This window comes from Heteronotia binoei, chromosome 9 (assembly GCF_032191835.1).
Source record: "Heteronotia binoei isolate CCM8104 ecotype False Entrance Well chromosome 9, APGP_CSIRO_Hbin_v1, whole genome shotgun sequence".
NCBI lineage: Eukaryota > Metazoa > Chordata > Lepidosauria > Squamata > Gekkonidae > Heteronotia > Heteronotia binoei.
This window is the reverse complement of record NC_083231.1, coordinates 29,678,984-29,696,641: the sequence shown is the minus strand read 5'-3', so window position 1 is coordinate 29,696,641 and position 17,658 is coordinate 29,678,984. Positions and strand designations below refer to the sequence as shown.

General features: G+C 43.0%; 1 protein-coding gene across 2 annotated transcripts in view; it reads left to right on the top strand.

Annotated features, from left to right (window-relative positions):
* Positions 1-17,658, top strand: part of DLC1 (DLC1 Rho GTPase activating protein) — a 340,623-nt gene that overhangs the window by 317,988 nt on the left and 4,977 nt on the right. For both annotated transcript variants that reach the window (XM_060246397.1, XM_060246398.1), the window contains 7 exons: positions 623-686; positions 5,769-7,195; positions 8,833-9,009; positions 11,828-11,987; positions 12,994-13,192; positions 15,792-16,017; positions 17,371-17,485. In XM_060246397.1, the coding sequence (XP_060102380.1) occupies positions 623-686; positions 5,769-7,195; positions 8,833-9,009; positions 11,828-11,987; positions 12,994-13,192; positions 15,792-16,017; positions 17,371-17,485 (2,368 nt within the window). The remainder of the gene's footprint in view (positions 1-622; positions 687-5,768; positions 7,196-8,832; positions 9,010-11,827; positions 11,988-12,993; positions 13,193-15,791; positions 16,018-17,370; positions 17,486-17,658) is intronic.

Here is a 17,658-nt window from a genome sequence, read left to right as displayed (position 1 = left end):
ATCAAAATTGTGTGCTTCTGAATGTTCACATGCCTACCCTACAGTCTGCAGTAAATAACTGCTAAAACAGCAGTAGCAATTTTCCATCTCTTCTGATGTGTATGAAGTTGTGCTGTATTAAAGGACCCGGCATGGTGTTTCGCAAATGGTCATTTCCAAGCTTTGTACCATACCACTACACTTAGAAGCAGGCATCTTATTCTAGATTATTTACTCCTTATTTTATGCATAAGTGCAGTATGTTATAAAAAAAAATTAAGTCCCTGGAAGGCACTTGTAGTTTTCCACTAGGAGAACAAGAAGCTAGTATGCCTGCACTACAGTTACCCCAGTTTAATGGGCTCCCACTGAACAAGCTTGCCTTTATTGTGGAGGCTCATAAGGAACTGATTTAGGAAAGCTTGTTCTTACTCTCCTGCGTCTGCATCCCACCTTCCTCACAAATTCTGGAATCCAGCTGATGTAATGTGGTGTTCGTTTAGCACAACAAGTGCTATTTTGAGATTGTCCATTTGTATGTAAATAAGATTAGAGAGAGCTAGCTCAATAATCCCGGGCTCAAAATAAACCCGTATTGCAAACTGCCAAGTTTACTGCTAATTTTGTCTGTTTTCTTCTGTAGGCGTTTAAATACTTTAAACAAATGTGCAGCAATGAAGTTGGAAATCAGTCCACACAGGAAATGGGTAAGTGCATTTCAACCGCTGGAGGGGGGAGTTACCTTGGTCAATATTCTTGCGGCTTGATCCCATGTGTATTTGTTAAGGAGTATGCTCCATTGAAACCAAGACCTCCTGAAAAAAGGTAAACAAAAAATAAGTGAGACACACTTGGCTCTACATGAAGAGGGCATTTCACAACATGTAAGTCACTAGAAGCCCTGCTCCTGGTACTAGAGAATCTAGTTTCCACAAAGAATGGAATGGGCCACATTGAATGATGGGGAGAGGATACTAGGGTTGCTACTTGCCAGCTCTCTCCTGCCAACTGGGGGGGAGGATTATGAGGAATGGCAGTGGAGGCAGGGCCTGGCAGCAGGGGATCCCCCACCTCCAGCAGGGAGCGGGTTGTTGTTGAGACCCTTGGAAATGTTAGTAGCTGTCACACAGTAGGGGACCAGGAAGGGTCTTCTACTGGCTGCTACCACTCTGGTAAGGGTCTGTAAGGGATGGCCCAGAGCACCCAACCATCCTTGTAACTTCCTTTTTAGCAAAACCTTTTCCCCCAGGAGATGTGAGGATCCAGGCAGGGAAACAACAGTTTATTTACAGTGCTCAACTAATAAGTGGGAAAGCCGCCTTAAGCCTGCTTCGCCAGGGAGGGCAGGATATAAGTTGAATAAATAAATAAATAAAAACTTATTAGTGCAACGGTTAAATTTATAAACAGTAAAGGTTGGCACAAAACAAAAATAAAAGCCCTAACGCAATTTGCTAAACATTCCCTTCCCTAATGCCAAAACTCACCCTCCTTGAGTGAGTGATCTCTCTCCAGCTGCCTTCTCTCCAGAGAGAAAATGTCTCCCTGCAGCCTTTTCCAGAGAGAACACACCCTGTCTATGGCTTGACCTTTTATGCTTTCCACTCAGGTTCTACCCCCTCTGGGTAAATTTTCCCTCCAAAACTCTGCCAACCAATCAGAGGAACAGAAGGGATTCTGGGAGATGTAGACCCCTGTATCTACTCCTACACAGGCTTCTCTCTGCCTTCTAGGCCTCAGTAGCAGACAGGCACTTGGAGAGACACAAGATGATCCTGAACAAGCTCCATTGAAATGCTGCTTCTTGCACAACTCTCCTTTATCTTAATAGAGCTTGTGCAAGAGCAGCACTCATATAATTTTGTCCATTGATCAAGCCTGCCAAGCTACATAGGCACACTCATTTGATAGTATGTTCCATTGAATAATGTGGGGCTTTCTTCCAGAGGCTTGCACAGAGTGAGGTAGCACCTTAGGTAATACAGGACTGCCTGACCATAAGAACATTCATTCTAAATATACCACACAACTATTTGACAGAGCCATTTTATATCCTCTTGCCTTGGGGCATTCAGGAAGCATTGATCAGGTTCCAAAGGATGACGGGTATTACTTGATTCCCATTGAAGTCAAAAGTGAAATCCGCACCTGTGTTTTATAAATTTATTTGTGGGATTTCCATACTGCCTTTCAACAGGGTACAAAAAGCAATTTAAATCAGTATTTCAGTAGAAACAGCAACCCATCGAAAAACCATCCAGCAGAATAATCTAGAGCTTCAGGAAAAGCCGTACAATAAGGAGTAACTCCCTAAAGCACAACCAATTATGCTCAGTGGTTTGCGTAATGCTGTGGACAGGGAATTTAAATGAATTGCCTACAAACTATAAAGCAGCAACTGAAAAAGCTTGATTCCTTGTAGATGTAATCTGGTTTAAAATAAATACAAAAGAAGTTCTTGCTGTCTGATTTTAACTTCCAGAAGGTTTATATGGGACTTAATTGGTTTTAATGAAGCTAGATTCCATCAGAGATTCTGTACTAATTTTAGCTTACTTAAACTGCTTATAAAAAAGTAGAGCATATTTGTTCTAGTTTCCATAATCAAAGGTGGGTATGCTTTGTTTTTATTAATGTAACATGAATTATACTGTCAATGGGAATTGGCCACAAAAGTAAGATCACTAGTCTTGAGTGGAACCCATTCCCAGTTTTCAGTTTTAAAATATCAAGAGTTTAAGAATTACTAAAATTCAGTAATCAGCAGCATGAGGGGTTTAGTAGTAATAGGCTAAAATGTTAAAGCTGCCAGTATCAAAATAGTTTTTAAAAAATGATTATTTCTTAGAATCACAACAGATCAACACCACCTGGTACTGACTAGGGTTGCAAAGTCCTCTTCATCCCCCAGTGGGGGACAGCGCGATGACGTCACCCGGAAGTGATGTCATCAAAATGGTGGTGCCCATGCAGGGGGCCGCTCTAGGTGTTTTCAGGAAAACTCTATGGTTTTCCGGGATGCTCTAGCCATTTGGGAGGTTAAAACTCTATGGCACCTATTGTACCATAGAGTTTTACCTCCCAAGTGGCTAGAGCATCTGGGAAAACCATAAGTTTTCCTGGAAACACCTAGAGCGGCCCCACACAGGCGCCGCCATTTTGATGACATCACTTCTGGGTGACGTCATCGCACCAGTAACGCGGGCGGAAGTTCCCCCCGCCAGCCCAATGTGGGCCAACGGGTTGAGAATCTCCTGGGTGGGAGATTCCCTGCCCAGATCGGGGGGGTTGGCAGCCCTAGTACTGACAGACCTGGTTGTTAGATGAATTCTGTTTGGATACTTTGCTATCCAAGGAAAATACTTCATTCTAAATCGATATCAACCACTGTCAGCCGTAGGGAGATTTCCTGATATGTGATGCTCAAATGAAGTTAGAGGTTCTTTTTACTGACACATCAACCTAGGAGTAGCTTCAGTTTATGCAAACATTCAACCACATGGTAACTTCTACATGCAACTGATACCACTTGATTGTCACCTGATATAGAAAGCTAGAGAAACCCTGGAAGACTGTGAAAAGCAGGATGATGTCCCTTCCACTGTGATTTAAGAAGCAATAGAGCAAGAATTTACCAGCACAACCAAACTGGGTCTCTGGGGCACCACTCCTTGTCCAATGAAACAAAAGGGAGCAAGGTGGAACAGTGGTCTTTAAAATACATATATGGCAGCACCTGAGTCTACTCTCTGTTGCAAAGCTGAGAGAAAGAACATTTTGTAATGCTTTTTTGGTGTGTTCTTCATATGTCCTGGATCTATAAACAATGGGATTAACTTTCTAACCACATACAGTGCTTTGAAGGTAATGTTTCATCTCACAATATTTTGCATCTCTGTCAATAATGCACATTTTCTTCTTTCTTGAACAGTTAATCCCCTTTTAAATAAACCATCCATCAGCCCCACACTTGTAGCTGCAGAGCACGGCAGGGCAAAGGCAGGTTGTATGGCCCTTCTCCGCCCAGTGCAGGTCTGGAAGAATCAGAACCTTCATGTGATAGTTCTGTGAAAGAAAAAGATTCTTGTCTTCAGGAAAGCTAAAGATTTGGAAATGTTACATTGCATTGTTGTTTTTTAAAAAATAAAATCCAGAGTTACAACCCAGGAGAAATTAACATAGAGAGAGGGGAGTAGCATAGGTTTGTCAAAATAATTATAAGTGACAAGAGGTTAGCCTCCTCTTTCTTTTCTTCTTTGGTAATTTTCTTGTTGGTCTATTCTAAGAGCTTTTCCATTTGGTTTTTATACCAAAACCCATTTAGAAGCAGGTGCTGAAAAGCAGCCCCAAAATAACATAAAAGCAAATAACAGGACCCTAAAGAACAAATGTTTCAGTTGTTCCATCCACTTGTGTAACACGTCTCTATCTCATTTAAATGAAGTTGTTTACAGTTGTGTGGTAAGATTCAAAACCAAGAACGCTATTCATGACCTATCTTTTGTTAGGGCCAACCAAATGATATATAACAGTGTGTTATGTGTCCTTTGGCTGCTCTTAATGAGAGGTAGTACATCAACTGTGCTTCTTAGTTCCAAGTTAAATGGAAAGTGAGGCTTTCTAGTATCAGATTTGAAAAGCTGAATGGACTTTGTATGTTGAACCATCCCTCTTGAACATTGCCTCTTCAATAATCAGGGGAAAGCTACAGGTAACAGTAACAGTGATGGTTATTTATGTGCCCCCTCCACTGACTTCTGCTTCTCAGTGTCAGTCAGATTAATATTTGCCTGCAGCAGAGTCTGTAAAAAGACTCTTCTTGGGCATTCTTACACCGTCAGCTGCTGGGCTGTGGGAAGAGAAAGCCCGGAGTCATCAAACTGCACCAGCCTAATAGGCTCTTTCACGGTCTCATTAGTCACACTTGGAAGGCCTTTAAGATGGGTAAAGAGTTAAGCTGCTACAGCCTCTTAATTACAGTCAAGAAAATAAACAGGGAAGCCCTGTCAACAGAGGCCAACATGCCCTGCCCTCCTGGACTCCAGTTGAACATTTCAGGCATGCCATCATTTTTCATTGATCTCAGTGGCATCCAGTTAAATATCTGTGCATATCAGGTCTAGGGGCAGTGACCAGCAGGGGGCAGATTGCATTGATGGCTGTAGTTCCTTCACTTGATAAAGCTTTTTCTTTTTCTTTCTAGTGCATTAAAAAAAAACCCACAGAAATGGCACCTTTAGACTAACCACATTTATTTCAGCATAAGCTTGTCACAAAAGGTGCTGCTTCATGTTCAACAGATTTGTTACAACTGAAGCTGAAGGCTGCTCCTGTTATCGCCATTAAGTGGCAGAAGGCCAAATTGTTCTAGTACTACCTGACATTCTGTCTCTTACAAGCTTGAGTTGCTTGTATATTCAGGATGGTGCTGACTTGGGGCTGGGCTGGAAATGTCACAAAATACATACAGATACGGGGCAGTGATTTGGGGGAGACACCTAGGCAAAATCCAAAGCCTTGCATGGACATGAGCTTCCTGTTTGTTCATTTGTTTATTACTTTTTAGCACATATTTGTTGAGGGGGCAAAGTCTTCTCACACACATGTACACCCTCTAATTTCACCTTCATTTTGGACTCTGTCCTCCTTTGGGTGAAGAGGGGAGGGAGCCTTCAATTGTTTGTGCAAAACAACAGGAAAGTGTCATGACCAGCAGAATGTTGAGTCAATCAATTCAAAAATTTGTAATGAGGGACTTTCTTCATGGTAGCTGTCTCATTCCATTGCAGAGCGAAGATTCTGATGAAGATGAGCCTTGTGCCATAAGTGGTAAATGGACATTCCAGAGGGACAGCAAGAGGTGGTCCAAGCTGGAGGAATTTAATGTGTTCCCTCCTAAGCAGACTCTGAACATCACATCTCCAGAAGAAGCTCACCTTAGCAGTGCAGCCAGCCATGAAAGTGTGCTGACAGACCTGAGTGAACACCAAGAGATAGTGTCTGTCCACAGCATCAGCAGTGGTAGCAGCCATCCAGCCACCTCCCCAAGTGAAACAGCCACCACCAGAACCAATTCAGTCATTAGTGTTGGCTCTTCAGGCAATCTTGTAGCCAATGAAGACTCCTACAGCAGCTTGCCTTCTCCCAAAGAGCTGTCGAATTTCAGCTTCAGTGGAAAAGCGACTGAGAAGAACACCAAGTCCAAAACAAGAAGTCTGTTAAAGAGGATGGAGAGTCTAAAAATTAAAAGCTCCCATCACAGTAAAAGCAAAGCCCCTTCAAAACTTGGCCTCATCATCAGTGGGCCCATCTTGCAGGAAGGTGTGGATGAAGAGAAGCTGAAGCAACTGAATTGCATCGAGATCTCCGCTCTCAATGGCAATCACATCAACGTCCCTATGGTACGGAAAAGGAGTGTCTCCAATTCCACCCAGACGAGCAGCAGCAGCAGCCAATCGGAGACAAGCAGTGCAGTCAGCACCCCAAGCCCCGTCACAAGAACACGTAGTCTCAGCACCTACAACAAAAGAGTTGGAATGTATCTGGAAGGCTTTGACCCATTCAACCAGTCGACATTTAACGATGTCATAGAGCAGAATTTTAAAAACAGAGAGAGCTTTGCGGAAGATACTGTCTTTTTCATCCCTGAGGACCACAAGCCTGGAACTTTCCCCAAAGCACTCTCTAATGGCAATTTTTCTCCATCAGAGAGCAACACCTCTGTGAACTGGAGAACAGGAAGCTTTCATGGCCATGGCCATCTTGCCCTCCGGAGAGAGAACAGTTCTGACAGCTCCAAAGATCTGAGCGTTGGGAAAAGGCGCAATTCCTCCAGCTCCATGTGCAGTCGCCTCAGCATTTATGATAACGTACCAGGCTCCTTCCTCTATTCCAGCACGGGTGACCTAGCTGACCTTGAGAATGAAGACCTTTTCCCTGAGCTTGATGACATTCTGTATCATGTAAAAGGCATGCAGAAAATAGTGAACCAGTGGTCAGAGAAGTTTTCTGACGAGGGGGACTCTGATTCAGCCCTTGATTCGGTTTCCCCGTGCCCTTCCTCTCCCAAACAAATTCTCCTTGATGTAGACAATGATAGAACAATACCCAGTGATCTTGACAGCACAGGAAATTCTCTGAATGATACAGAAGAATCTACAGGAATCCAGGAAAGAAGAGACTCTGGGGTTGGGGCATCGTTGACACGCTCAAGCAGGTCAGTGAGCACAGGCCTTATGGTATAGTATAAACAGGTGGTAGATGGTGGGTGTTTTTTTTTTAAGGCTAGTAATGATTTACAGTGTATATTTGAGAATGGGTTGTGAAGAACTCTTTGTTGGTTTGTGTTTACTTATGGATCTATATTGTTCTGTTTAGTTCAGAATTATCAAGGTAGCTTTCAATTAAAATTATAAACCATTTCCACAAAATGGTACATGCAAAAATTGTTACCCAGGTAGAGCTTGCCATGGATGAGAGTGAACAAGCTGAAACATAATCCTGACAAAACAGAGGTTCTCTGGATTAGTGGAAAGGCAGACTGGGGACTTGAGATCTCTCCTATCTTGGATGCTCCTCTTGAAAAGTCAGCAATAGTTTTCTGCTATAGTTTAAGGCAAATTGCTGTGTGCACAACTAAGTGGGTCAAGAGGTGCTCAGGCAAATTCCAAAACAATCTATAACAGCCTCTTTTTCTGTTCTGTATTTACTTGTATGTTGGATCACTTCATAACTTACCCAGGCCCATCCAAACTATGCAATTCCTGCAAGATGTATATTAAGATATAAATAGCCTGCAGGAGGGCTGCACAAAAGATACGTACACAAGGAGTGTAGAATTTAAATGGAAATTATCAGTTAAAACACTTGAGCATCTAAGATATTTTTTCCTTAACTTTTCCTGCAGACTCTGAAATGGAGCTTTGTTTTCCTGAAGTATTTCATTCACTGTGTCTTCTTAAAATAATGATAATTCATTATCTTATGTCAGAGGTGTGAGGCTCCGATGTGGCCCACAGGCAATCTGCCAAACTCTGTGCAACTCACTGATACCTAGAACCAAGGAATCTTTAATGGCATGTTGGCATACTTAACTCCCAAGCATTTCATTTATCAGAGGCTGGGTGGTAGGGTTGTTCTCAAACGCTGTAACTCTTTAAAGTAGCAGAAGTGCTTGTTCTGGGTGGGGGGGGGGGGGGGAGACACAAGTATTTGCCCACTTCTTAACGTATGTTCCTCCTTCATACAAGAGACCGTTGCTGGTTTGTGTCCTCCCAATTGTTACAGTATGGTCAGCTAATCTGTACTGAACTTTGCTTCATAGAATCTCAACCTGAAATGATTTCTTTCTCAAGTGGGAGTGGACTAAATCACTTAAATATGACAGTTTGGGAACCTTTGATCCGTAACCTGGGTCATTTTACTAGGTTCTCAAAGGAGGTTAGACAATCAAAGCAGGGTTCTCAGCAGCTTGGTTTCCCTATGCTCATAGTACCAGCAGGAACAGTGCACATGAATGTTTATAAAGCCCTGGGAGACCTTCATAAACAGAGTCCGCATGCAGTGAACCAGACATATCTAGCCTTGTGCTGTACTGTAATTCAGTCTGTTTTGCTGTTATGAACTGTAGAAGTAGGACAGAAGCTGTTATCAACTATGCAGGTAGGACAGAAACCTCAAAAGCTTACTGCTGCCATCCACAAGGTATGAGGTCTTGAAACGGCAGCTAACAATTCCTGTCGGCGATTCCACAGTACAGTATGGTTTCCAGGTCATTGAGCTTGGGTTTTTGATCCTCCCCTACCAAATACGGTGTCACAAATGGTTTTTCTCTCCCTTTTCCTCTTCTTCAAGGCACCGAATGAGGTGGCACAGCTTCCAGTCCTCTCACCGGCCCAGCTTAAGCTCCGCATCACTACAGATCGACTGTCAGTCCGTGGTGCAGATGAACCTGCTGCAAAAATACTCCCTCTTGAAGTTAACTGCCCTTTTGGAGAAATACACGCCTTCCAATAAACATGGCTTCAGCTGGTAAGATCTTTGACCAGTCAGAATCCTACAAGCAGGCCTCAGATGCAGCAGGACCTCACAGGAGCGCAGCTCCCGAATCTTTCTGACGGCTCCCCCTCTTCCTCCCTACCTACTTTGTCCATTGAATAGTAGGCACAACTTTATTCCAGGTTGCCAACAGGCTTTGGATGTTTTTTATTTAAGAGTCACATACTGCCTCTGAGAGATGCTGAGCTCAAAGAACTTTCGAGGGGTTTTAGGTATTCTTGGCAAGGGGCAGTCATATAGAATGCTCTCCCTCCCCCCCCCCCCCCACTAAGCCCTTGTAAGCTTAGCTTGGTGAAGGATGATAGACCAAGAACACCCTCTTAAGTTTGTAGCTTAATACTTTATGTCAGATAAATGGCCTTGAAAATGCTTTATTGACTAATCTGTATTGCCCTCATATGGGATTGTAAAGCAGCCATAACTGCGATGTGGGAGATACCCCATACACACACACTACCACTTCACCATCTAGTCCAGCCTCCTCTTTCCTTTCTGCGGGTCTCAGAGAGAGTATTTTAACTCCAGCATCAAAGCTGTTCCTGTTCAAAGGCTGTTATTATGAGAGCAGGGCTAAATGCAGAAGTTGTTTGTTCAGAGAGACAGAAATAAGTATTGACCAGTTTATTCTTGCATACTTCAGATTCTCAGCAGACTTCGTAATGTGTGTGTATGTATGTGTTTTTCATTTCTGCATTCCGCTTCTGTGTATTTTAACAAAACGAGCATTATGCACATGTTTAGATCAGTTAATGCCCTATCTTAAACTGTGTTGAAATACTAATGGGTTGGGAGGGTTTTTGTACAGCAGATAGAGACTCCTGAAAACCTAGTTTTCTTTTTTTGTATAGTGATACTGTTTGCTTAGAATTTATATGACTCTTGCCATTCCCCTGTTCTGCTGTTTTGTGCTGATATTTCACATTAATATGCTTCTTAGTTGTTCTCGGCTTAAAATAGCATATTATTTCATTTGCTGAAATAGCAGAGTTTTTGAATTTTGTGGGTAGAAGTTTTTTTTCCCCTACTGGCCAAAACCAAACGGAAAGGCCTTTTACTGAAGTGGGTGGGTGAAGTGCTGGGGCAGGAAGGTGTGTGAAGCGAGGGAAAGGGGGTGACGCCTTGAAAAGGTCATTTGTCGAACTAAAACTTCTTGCTGGCAAACGCCAGTGTATTACATCAGTTTCCTGCTGTGATCCAGGCTGGTGGGTGGTGGGACTGGTTTGGAGCGCTTTCGAAAGCAAGTGGTTCACACACAAAAAGCTCATTGTTCACATGTCCATCATTCCCAAGAGTCCCAAAGAAGCAAGATTATAAAGGGTCATTGACTGCTACATTGCGTTTGACTCTTAACAGGTTTTGACATGGCCACCCTTGTGCTACCCTGTACCTTTTGGCCTGTTGGATTCTAGTGTACAAGCCCTGCATACAGCTGTGAGGCTAACAGTGTAAAATGGTTAATTAATAAGCTGAAAGGAGTTGTCAGTTAACTGATAATTCAGTTCATGGTGTAGCCACCGATAATACATTTATGGTGGGGCCATCTTTCTTAGATGGGGTCATCTCCAAAAATTCAGCCCATGAATCAAATCAGCCTGTAACCTGCCTGGGATGTAGTAGTCTTTATTTAGACAATTGCTGGTGAGGCAGTTTTCCAACTGCATTTATTTAAGAGAGATTGCATTAATTACATTTGGTCAAAATACTGCCTGTGCTGATATTGACTGGACTGGATTTGCTAATGTGTTTCGTGAGATAAAGACAAGACACTGAACTAAAATAAAAGTTGGACATCGGTCTTTAATTGCATGATCAATCAATGGAAGCAAGAAACTGATAGAAGTTAAGGGCATGCTTGTTTTTGCAATTTGTTCATTAGAAAGCCTATGACTGCCCCGACCTGGATAGCCCAGTCTCATCAGATCTTGGAAGCTAAGCAGGGCTGACTTTGTATGTACTTGGATGGAAGCCCTCCTTGAAATCCCAGCAGTCAGGAGGTGGAGGCAGGCTTTATTCAGCCACCTGGCCATTAGGAGTCAATCACCAGAGGTTGCCTTGACTTCCAGGTGTATACAAACACATTCACACAAACACAAATGTAAAAAATTACAAAAATACCAAAAGAAAGCCTATCATTAACTAAAAAGGGATTAATTGGATGAGAGAACTTGTTAAAAAAAATCAGTCTTTGGTGCGTTCTAATATTCCATTTAAGAGACCCGTGGCACAGAGTGCTAAAGCTGCAGTACTGCAGTCCTAAGCTCTGCTCACGACCTGAGTTTGATCCCGGCAGAAGCTGGGTTCAGGTAGCCGGCTCGAGGTTGACTCAGCCTTCCATCCTTCTGAGGTCAGTAAAATGAGTATCCAGCTTGCTGGGGGGGAAAGTGTAGATGACTGGGGAAAGCAATGGCAAACCACCCTGTAAAAAAAGTCTGCCATGAAAACATTGTGAAAGCAACGTCACCCCAGAGTCGGAAATGACTGGTGCTTGCACAGGGGACTACCTTTACTTCTTTTTAAAAAAAATATTCCATTTGGTTTTAGAGTCCCCTCCATCTACCCCAAATTTCCATAGCATAGTAGAATGCTGTGATTCAGAAGCATACGCAGGCTTTCTGTACTATTCTCAGTCAAGTGAAGTGCTGGCACGCTTCTTACTCAGCAGCCCACAGTTGGAAATAGAAGTGGGTGGAATGAATGTATGAGAGAGAGAGAGAGAGAGAGAGAGAGAGAGAGAGAGAGAGAGAGAGAGAGAGGAACCTTGAAATTACCATCTTTTTTTCCTTCTTTACAGGGCTGTGCCAAAGTTTATGAAGAGAATAAAGGTCCCTGATTATAAAGACCGAAATGTGTTTGGAGTTCCCCTCACGGTTAATGTCCAGCGTACGGGACAGCCTCTTCCACACAGTATTCAGCAAGCCATGCGGTATCTTCGCAACCAGTGCCTGGATCAGGTTAGATTCTTGCTCTGCAGTTACAGTAGAGCCATCCAGAGTCCTTGAATCCTTATTTTTGTCATTATTTTTTTTTGAACTCTTATTTAGTAATTCCATTGTGTTAGATATTACCTTTGAGATTTTTTTTTGTGAATAGTCAAATATGTGGAGTCAAATATTAATTCAAAAACTCAAAGTAATGCACGCTCTGCCCCTACCATATCAGTATCTCAGCTTGTTCCAATAGGCAAAAAGAACCATGTGATTTAGTTTTTCAGAGACTGTACTGTCGCCAATTGGGAACTCAGATATTTGAATGTTCTCTGACATAAATATAAATAATATTCATGTGGCATGCTAAAGCATCAGGTAGAAGAGTGGTCAACAGCCATCCTCTCTGACCTTGCCTTTGCATTGTGGGAAGTTGTTTTATGGGCACAAACCTTCAAACACCTGACCTAGCACCTGGAAGAGTGTATGTATGAAAATGCTGCAGTGTCATAATGGTTGCTTCCCAGTCTGTTTCTTCAGGAAACCAAATGCTGCACTCTGGTGAATGCCCAGTGGGCCACCCTAAGCAGAGGAAAAGCCAGCAGGAAGCAACCAGCATACCATAGTTGGCACGCAGAAACATATGTGAGGAGATGGTTTTTCAGATATATGGGCTTCAAAGGCCATAACCAGCACCCTGAATAAAACTCAGAACCAAACTGGCAGTCAATGCAGCTGTTTAAAAATGGGCAGCATGTTCCCATCTGCTAGCCCCTGACAGTAATTAGGCTGCTTCATTCTGGGCCAGCTGCAGCGTCTCAGTTGTCTTCAATGGCAGCCCAATTAAGCATGTTACAGTAATCCAGCAGCGATGCTACAAAAACCAGATTGTGTAGTCAGATTGGCTGCATCTAAAGGAGAAAGTTGGCGAGAGTTGATTTAGAAAGTTGCATTTTGCACTGTCTACCAAATGTGTACTGAAGCCCCCCAAAACCACCACCACCCTTCTGATGAGTGAGTCTTTTTCATATAGGTTGGGCTTTTCCGAAAATCTGGAGTCAAGTCGAGAATTCAGGCTTTGCGACTGATGAATGAGAACTCCATGGGCAAAGTGAGCTATGAAGGCCAATCTGCTTACGATGTGGCGGACATGCTGAAGCAGTTTTTCCGTGATCTGCCAGAACCACTCATGACCAACAAACTTTCAGAGACTTTCTTACAGATCTACCAGTGTAAGCCCCGGATTAGTTTTATGTATCTTGCACTCCCATATATACACACCTCTGCAGTTCATCTAGTTCATCTTTTTAAAAAAAAATCAAAATGGGAAGCATTTTTGTATCAAATTGTTCTCATAATCGAGAGACCACTCATTTCTACTTCTTAACAGAGACTGCTTTTCTGTAAACTAAAAAGAAGATATTGAGCTCTGGGTTTAAAGAAGCATATTGAAATGTCTGGCAAACAAACATTTAATTTCTATACATTTAATTTAAAAAAATTATATCACTTCATAGCACGAATCTCTCAATGTTGGTTTTCTACATTTAGATGTTGAGGGATGGTTTATGATTTCTACTCAAACTTTACAAAATGGCCCCTGTCTACTCAAGTGATATTTATCATCTTCCCAGTAGTATGTCATCCGGTAATTATGGCAACAGCAGTCTTCCGGTCTCATGGAGTTGATGGGGATGAGTCACTTTGCAGCCATGTTGAGCCTAAGGCAGCCTTTAGTTGCTCTCAAGCTGTGTATTTGAGCCAAGATATCACCATGTCACAGGACTTTTTACCTCATAGATTAAAATTTAACCCCACTTTATGTGACTCTTCTAGTTAATCAGTGGGGTTTAAGACAAGCAACGACTGACCACCATGCAGATATGGGACAACTCAATACATCACTTCCCTTTTCACTTCTGTGGAAGTTTGATTTCTTCCTTCCAATTTGTAAGCACATAATTTGCCTTTCAGGATGGCACTTTTGTTTAGCTGGTTGTTTGTAGTGTGCTTCTACACACTTCTACTACCATAGGCTTATGGTACAGTGAAGAAGCAATTTGAATCTTTTAAAAATAAATAAAACTGAAAAGGGGGGGTTGGGGGGGGACATGCAACTTTGAGATGAAGTGATTATTAAAAATCAGTTCTGTACATGTCTTACTGCCATGATTTTGGGTTTGCAGGGGCAAACCCTGTGTTTTTTAAGCACAACAGGGCCAGCTCACCCACTAGGCCAACTAGGCAATTGCCTAGGGCACCAGCAGGGCAGGGGCACCAAATTCAGCCTCCCCCCTCCTTGCCCCCTAAGCAAATGCCAATTTGCCTCCTCTCTGTTTTAATGCCCGGAACCACGGTAAAGCAATGCATTCCGGGGCTCTTGAAAGGCCTCTCCCCCACCCCCTGTTAATCAGCTGATCAGCGGGTAAAACCATGCCGGAGGCTAGTGGCTCCTATGCCACCTCTCTGGTGTGCTCACGATCAGCATGGGGAAGGACGAGCAAGGCAGCAGCTCCCTTGTCCTTCACGCTGCTGCTGTCCCTGCGCTGATCGTGAGCACGCCAAAGGGGCGGCATAGGAGCTGTCAGCCTCCGGTGCAATTCTACCTGCCGATCAAGAGGCCTTTCAAGAGCCCCAGAACATGGCACTTTATCATGGTTCTGGCCATTAAAATAGAGAGGGAGGGAGGAGGAGGCAGCGCTGCGGGGGGGGGGCAGTGAATGCGGTGCGGTGCCGCCAGAGGTCGGGGCAGTGGGGGGGCACTATGCCCCATAGAGCCAGCCCTGACAACAGACATCTTTGCCTGTTCCTTTTGGTGTGTGTGGAGATGTGTAGTTTGGGACCCTCATTAACATTTATGAAGGGAAAGAGAACAAGTTAACTTTGACCCTTTCTAAATCTGCACACAAGAGAAAACCTTAGAACTAATCACTAGCTGCTCCAAACTTTAGGTGGGAAATGAACAGATATGGTAGAAGTCACCTCCACAAATCCAGTGCAACTCCAACTTTCAACCACCTGATAGTTGGCGAGGGGAGGAAGGATTCTATTGAACTTGTTGCCTTTTTTTAAAGGTCTGCCTCACAGTGTAATGTACTGAGCTACTCTCTGGGAGGCCCCTTTGAAATCTCCCTGTGGTGTAGCAAAAACTAATCAATTTCTTTTTCACTGTTTTGATTTTCCCCTTTTTCAGACTCTAAAAAAAGACACCAACATTTTTGCCAATGCAACTGTTGCAATTTGTAACTGTGGCACTGTGATAGTACAAGCCTGTACATCAGTGATTTTTCACTCCCCTCTCCCTCCTTCACTGCATGACTGTTAATTGAAGCAGTCCTCTCTGCTTAGTGAAGCACAGTCTGGACATTTCTTGGTGCCAAAGTCAGGAATGGTATATAGGCTATTTATTTTAATTGCCTCACCTTTTGAGAAAGGTGTTTCACTTGTGTGTATGGATTTTTCTTGGGAGTCTAGGTTGGCTGAGCTTTGTGTTTGTGTTTTCGTCGCCACCCATGTTCATAAATTAGATTGGGGCTCCTTCAGTTTTAACTGCCCTTTTAGTCAGTCGGCAGAAATGTGTGGCTCTCAAAATTAAATTCTAAAATTAACTCTGGAATATGCGTAGCTTTGTTTTAACTGTTGAGTCTCTCAGTAGGCAGGAAATACCTGAGGGCAGTTAAACTGTTGACCAAAAAAAAAGATCATTCCATGTGCCATGAATGGTATGCAGTGCACTGAAGGAAATCACTTCAGAGTTTGCTTTGGGATGTGTTCACGCTATATGTGTGGAAAATCCAGTGAGCTGACGAGAGTATTGCTAATCTTCTGCAGATGTGCCAAAGGACCAGCGTCTCCAGGCAATCAAGGCAGCCATTATGCTTCTCCCAGATGAGAACAGGGAGGTTCTACAAATTCTCCTTTATTTCTTGAGTGATGTCACGGCTGCCGTGAAGGAAAACCAGATGACGCCAACAAACCTTGCTGTCTGCTTAGCACCTTCTCTTTTCCACTTGAACACCCTCAAGAGGGAAAATTCTTCCCCAAGGCAAGTCTCCAGGTAGCTTAGGCCTGTGTTCCAACCTGACGGCCCTGTTGGTAGTTGCTAAAACTTCCAAACTGAAAGTGAATGTATCAAACAAAGTACTGAGGGTATAAAGCATCTCTAGTATATCAAAACTTGGGGCACTGCTAAATGCCAAAAGTACAATTGAGCTGGCAGCGCATTGGACTTCTGTGGAAACAGTTTTAGAAGGGTGTTTACTCTGGCTATTAGTGGACCCGTGGTGCAGAGTGGTAAAGCAGCGGTAGTGTGGTCTGAACTCTCTGGTCACAACCTGAGTTCGATTCTGGCGGAAGCTGGATTCAGGTAGCTGGCCCAAGGTTGACTCAGCCTTCCATCCTTCCGAGGTTGGTAAAATGAGTACCCAGCTTGCTGGGGGAAAAGTGTAAAAGACTGGGGAAGGCAATGGCAAACCACCCTGTAAAAAGTCTGCCGTGAAAACGTTGTGAAAAGAACGTCACCCCAGAGTCGGAAACGACTGGTGCTTGCACAGGGGACCTTTCCTTTCCTTTCCTTACTCTGGCTAGGTGTTCTGCTCTCCCATCCGTGGTTATTGAAGGTAAGTATAATAAAATCCCCTGCTCAGAAAGGTTATGCTCATGCCCCTTAGGGGAGGTTGAGTCTGTAGAACATATGTTCTTTAGCTGTCCTTTTTGTAGGGAGGTTTGTCTTAGAATTATTCCCCCATTACTTGAGATGATCCCTGGTCACATGAACACAAACACAGCAAGGTTTCACTGGTTTTTATCTGATAAAAATTCTAAGATCGCATGTAAAGTTGCTAAATTCTGTGCATTAATTCTTAAATTACAGGCATTGTATTTTAAAAGTTCTTAAATTCAAATCTCTATTATTATTGTGTGATTAAACCATATGTTGGTCTTAAAACTGGAATGAATGAATGAATGAATGAATGAATGTATATGATACTGAAATTCCGGCTTATGCATTCATATACACCAATTGACAACTCAGCACTTGCTTTTATACATTTGCCTCAGACTCCTCAAATGTTGAGTCAGCTGCCTGTGAACCGCATTGTGTTGGATTTAACCCTGAGCAATAGCAAAGTGCTAACAATCATTGCATTTGCTCCTTCAGACATGCAAGTCATCATTTGATTTTTCAGGCAACAGTACTGAATATGCATGTGCAAAACAAGCCATAATTCACCTAGACATATCATTCATTATAGATTAAAAATGAGATGGTTAAAAATGAATATCATGTTCAGAGGCGTACCAGACTTATCAGTTAAGCATGGTTCACAGTTTATACTATATATTCTCTTGTACTTTGATACATCCTTGCCCGTTTTCTTTTCATTAATTCGCCTTTGTTTATTATTAGGGTGATGCAGAGGAAACAGAGTCTAGGAAAACCTGATCAAAAAGATTTAAATGAGAATTTGGCTGCAACACAGGGCCTGGGTCACATGATTGCAGAGTGTAAGAAACTCTTTCAGGTGAGACATTATATTCTTGAGTAGGGCAGAAGTCCCCAGCTTTGTTAAACCTATGGGCACTTTTGGAATTTTAAAAACAGATAGTAGGCACAACCAGATATGGCTGCCATGGAAGGAGGCATGGCTGACTACAACATGGCTGTCTTATGAGCCAATCAAAAAATGTTGGGAGC